Source organism: Microtus oregoni, unplaced genomic scaffold (assembly GCF_018167655.1).
Source record: "Microtus oregoni isolate MIOR12 unplaced genomic scaffold, Mior012 000026F_ref0000081, whole genome shotgun sequence".
Taxonomy (NCBI): Eukaryota; Metazoa; Chordata; class Mammalia; order Rodentia; family Cricetidae; genus Microtus; species Microtus oregoni.
In genome coordinates, this window is record NW_024543085.1 from 1,850,587 (window position 1) to 1,855,917 (window position 5,331).

Consider the following 5,331-nt stretch of genomic DNA (forward strand, 5'->3'; position numbering starts at 1 on the left):
AAATGATCTTCTCCATTATCCATGAGTCTAAATAGGAGAAAGTCTGCTAGAAGAGTCAATTCTTCTCACCGAAATTACATGGTACATCAAAATCAATATGCTTCCTCTTACAGATTTTAACTGCTCAGAAACAGTCGTTCAATGTGCTGCCGCAGTCACCTATAAATCCCAGGTATTGTTGGAAGTTACTTCTGAATTGTATAATAGCCTTTTTCTGAATAAGTTCATTTGCTATATCTCAGTTTCATTAGTTCACATTTTAACCCATTCTCTATGATAAATTCATATTGGTACTCTTTATAAATAGTTCTCTTTTAATACCAGATTAAATACTCCAGCAATCTGAGGATTAATGTGTAGTCCTCTGAACGACCTCTGATTAAACTAAATGGCATTACTTGGTGGACAGTTTTGACACTAGAGATGAAAGTTAAAAACTACAAGTTCAGAGTGTGCAAGAGGCTGGAAGAAAGGGGGGGCTTTAAGTATAAGTGCTTTATATAATATGCCAACTGAACAGTTACTCCCCTCAAATGTACTGGTAGGTGTTGGAAGACAAACAAACGCTTAACCTTAATCATATTAGGGATGATTATGAAGTTTTAAAATCCCAAGCCTAGCATGCAGCAAGAGCAGTGTTCAGAGTGTGTGCTCACGAGAAGCTGGTGACGATAGGCAATTTAAAAGAAAGCCAACAACAGCTTCCCTGGTAAGTACAAAGCAGAGGGGTGGGCTCCCTGTGGGTGATTCGTGCCTAGTTCAGGTGTGTGTGCCAACATTATTAACACAACATACTAAAACAGACAGAATATGCCGGTGATCAACATTGAGGACCTGACAGAAAAGGACAAATTGAAGATGGAAGTAGACCAGCTCAAGAAAGAAGTGACGCTGGAGAGAATGATGGTAAGAGGGTATTCTCCCTACTCACTGGAGGGGACAGCGTGGAAAAGCATCAAGTCTTCCTATTGTGTTTTGTCCATACTCGAACAGCTAGATGTACTTACAATTAAAATGTTTGTGACAAACACAATCAGAGATAAAGAAAGGCAAGAACTGAATTTATTTCAAGAATTTTATTCTAAGTCTAGGTGTGGGAAAACTATTGTCTTTCACCCAAGTGCAGCCCTTTGCCTGTTTTTGTATAATCACTTAGCTAAGAAATTTTTTTTGACTTTTACAAAAAGGTCAGGATGAAAATAGGGTGGATTATGAGACAGAGACTGTATTTTACCCACGCATTCAAATGGAGCAAGGCAGTGAGGCATTTGGTTCTATTCCTTTGAGTTCATGGATTTCTCTTCATTTTATGCAGTATTTTTATGTTGTTGATGTATTTTAAAGTATGGCCTCATCCTCTCCAGCCCTGCTCTGGTAGTAGCAAATAAGTATGCTTCATTCTCTCTTTGCAAATAAAGATGATTTCAGCCAAAAGAACTCACTGGTTTCTCCTAAAAGCATCTGATAGCTCTTGAGAATAGTGACTCAGAGTCACTGCATTAAATAAAGTAGAAAGGAGAAAGGAACAGGAAGCTTTCACCAAACCTTGACTGAATGTCCAGAAGCGTAGATATGTGCTTTAGGTAGCTTAATATACAAAAGTCAATAGAGCAAAAACTCCTCCATAAGTGATAACAGCATATCATATCAAATATATGGAATACATATGTAAAAAAGTATATATTCTTGTCATGTATGGCTCAAACCTTATTCCTAAGCAAATAAATTTAAGATTTTTATTCTTTTATAATTGCCTCCAACTGCCTGTTACTATTTCCATACAGGCAAAGCCTGTTTTTGGAATAAAGATAAGAAGCACAATAGAACACTTGTATAGAAATATTGCTTGTTTCTCTTTCTCCCTCACTTAATCAATAGAGGTATTGTTAACACAACCCCATCTACATCCCTACCCAGTTTTGACTGTCAATATGATGTGACTTTTTCCAGAGTGCTAGCTGCCAACTGGATTAAGTTGACAGGCTAAAGTCCTGATCTTATTCACAAGATCCTGAGCATTCTTTGGTCAACAATTTGGTTGTTTTGGGGTTTATTAATCAGCTGGGAGTTTTTATTTGAGTTTAACATGACATATACTACCACCCACCTTTCTACACTACTCCTAATATTTTTGCTTTTGGAAGTTTAAATACCGATATTATATTGTGACGCTCGCTATCTTTCCTGTCCTCTCATTTTCTTCTCCTATGTCCTCTGGTATAGATTCTTTCCTTTTTTGCTGTAGATTTACACAAACAGACACACTTCCCACTAACACACTTGCTATTTTAGTCTATTCTGGCTGTTGTAAGGGAACAGCACAGATTGCATGGCTTCACCCCAATGGCAAATCATTTTGCTGTTATTTTCTACAGTCATTGAACTGTGCTGGTTCAAATTGAGAGCCTGTTCCCTCATTTCTAGGTAGTGTCATTTCAATGTGTCCTTACCTGTTGAAAAAGGTGAAGGATTGTGCTAGTGGTTCTTTCATCGTGGTGTTAATCCTGATTATGAGGAATCTTCAGGGTGAAAGTAGCCTTCGATGGCTACTTCATCTCCATGCATCATATTTAAATATGTATATGATGCACATGTATGTGTATATATGCCTATGGCATAAAATTTTATTAAAGAAGCATTAAATCATTTACATAACTGCACTTTCAAAAATGCAGTACATCTACATTACTGTCATAAAAATTGACAATAAAACAAATTGAGGCTAAAAGTCATGAATTATTTGAACTCATTTGAATACATACCTGTGCATGTTACCTAAATAGATAACGCAGCACTGAAGACTGGCTGTTTCTAAATAGTAACTACAAAGGTATAAATAAACGAGGAACAATTTTGTAAATAAACTACGATTGAGTTCAGCACACATCTGCTTATTGAGTGACAGCTAAGTGCAGGCTCAGTTCTAGATGCCTGGAATATAGCGAACAAAACAGCTGTAGTCACTAACCTCTGAGAGCACATGCTGTACACTGGAAGGAAGACTCACTGTAGTTGAATTTAATATTGCATGTGTACACTTTCAACAGTCCAACACTGATAGTAAGCCATAGATTTAGCAATTGCGCATTCTCTTCCATCTTTACACTATACTTTTAGGAAGAGGAAGAATACTTACTTTGGTGAAATTCCTCACTTGTATTTCCAGGTGGGCTCTAATCCCTGGGTCCTCCCTGCCTTGACAACACAGGGTCCATGAGGGACTAGTAACAGAAGTGGTCAGTTTCTATCCTCTGGAGACAATGGGTAGGGAAGCATGGGGATGATTTGCTTTCTGTCCTGAAAAGTATATGTGTGCTGGCAGAAAGCAGATGCAATCATTCTTTTTTTAAAAAAAAAAAAAAAAGATGCAATACAGAAATGTATTATAATAAACAGTTCTGGAGTCTGTAGAATTCTGTTTTAAAACAATTGAGTTCTCTCTGTCTCCTCCCTCTTAGGTTTCCAAATGTTGTGAAGAAGTAAGGGATTATGTTGAAGAAAGATCTGGAGAGGATCCTCTTGTGAAGGGGATTCCAGAGGACAAAAATCCCTTCAAGGAGCTCAAAGGAGGATGTGTGATTTCATAAGTGGTGGGGGATTTTCTTAGAATATTTACAATTTTAATGATCATGCAAATTCCTATATAATTAAATTTGCATATGTTGTTCAAATTTATAAACTTTAAATTTTAATAAAAATGGAAATGCAATAATATATATTCATGTTTTTGAAGTATTTAGCATAAGGTCTAACATATAATTAACAGTAAATATTGATGAATCATTCTTTAGAAACAGTATATTCTGAGTTGCTTGAATGGTTTTATGTTTCTTTCCTTTCCTGCCAATACTAATCATATTCTATCTAGATCTTTATAATTCAGCATATATTATTCTCAACATTACACTTGTTTATAGCATTAGGAATTCTTATTTTGAGACACAGATAATCTATCTTGGCAAGAAACAATTCATAAATATTTTTTATTATTGAAACTTTATTGCTTGTTTCTCTTCCTCCCTCATTTAATCAATAGGGGTATTGTTAACACAACCCCAACTACATCCCTACCCAGTTCTGACTGTCAATAATGATGTGACTTTTTTTCCAGAGTGCTAGCTGCCAACTGGATTAAGTTCATTCTTCGGTCAGAGAACACAGTGAATGTAGCCAGTAACAGAATACCAACTTATGAACACAGGGGTAGGAGACAGGGAACTCTGAGCCACTCTGCTGTGGGACCAGCTTTGGTTGTTTCATCCATTTTTCTAAAGCACTCCTCTAAGAATATGAAGATAATACAGGTTCTGGTTCCTAAGTTCATGGAGTTGAAATTATGTGATTAAAACACTCAGCTTATATTGTCTGACACATGGTGAGACCCAATACCTGTTTGCTAGGAAATATAACTAGAAAATGAATTACAAAAAAAAAAACCCAACCAAACAAACAAACCCAACTAGGTGTCCATGGAGATGTCCCCAGCTAGATCCTTGGGCAGCTGAGGAGAGGGAGCCTGAAATGGCCCTATCCTATTGCCATACTGATGAATATCTTGCATATCATCATAGAACCTTCATCTGGCGATATATGAAACTAGAGACAGAGACCCACATTGGAGCACTGGACTGAGCTCCCAAGGTCCAAATGAGGAACAGAAGGAGGGAGAACATGAGCAAGGAAGTCAGGACCACGAGGGGTACGCTCACCCACTGAGACAGTGGGGCTGATCATTATAATAGGAGCTCACCAAGGCCAGATGGACTGGGACTGATGGAGCATGTGATCAAACTGGATTCCTTGAACGTGTTGAACAAGCAGGGCTGACTGAGAAGCCAAGGACAATGGCACTGGGTTTTGATCCTACTGCATGTACTGGCTTTGTGGGAGCCTAGTCTGTTTGGATGCTCACCTTCCTAGACCTGGATGGAGGGGGGAGGAACTTGAACCTCCCAAAGGGCAGGGATCCCTGACTTCTCTTAGGACTGGAGAAGAAGGGGGAGGAGGAATAGGGGGAGTGGGAGGGAAATGGGAGGAGGGGAAGAGATGGAAATTTTTAAGTAAAAATAAATAAATAAAGAACAACAACAACAACAACAAAAGAAAACCCAACCAAACAAAAAACATTTCAACATGTTGTAAGTTACAAGCCATTCCATCTCCACAGCATAGTGAAGGCAAACCACAAAAAAAAAAAAATGATGCTGCCATCTTGTCTCTGCTTCTCTGGGAAATGACAAGTGTTATTAACTAAGCCAAACTATTTTTTTTAATCATTGTTTCCTTATTGTTATATCACATGGACAGTGAAATTTGAATACTTCACTCATC

The 5,331-nt window shown here is 37.7% G+C and overlaps 1 protein-coding gene across 1 annotated transcript; it reads left to right on the forward strand.

Annotated features, from left to right (window-relative positions):
• Positions 1-810: 810 nt before the first annotated feature.
• Gngt1 (G protein subunit gamma transducin 1) lies at positions 811-3,587 on the forward strand. Its single transcript, XM_041675767.1, has 2 exons — positions 811-906; positions 3,459-3,587. The coding sequence occupies exons 1-2, from the start codon at positions 811-813 to the stop codon at positions 3,585-3,587; spliced, it is 225 nt and encodes a 74-aa protein (XP_041531701.1).
• The last annotated feature ends 1,744 nt before the right edge of the window (positions 3,588-5,331 follow it).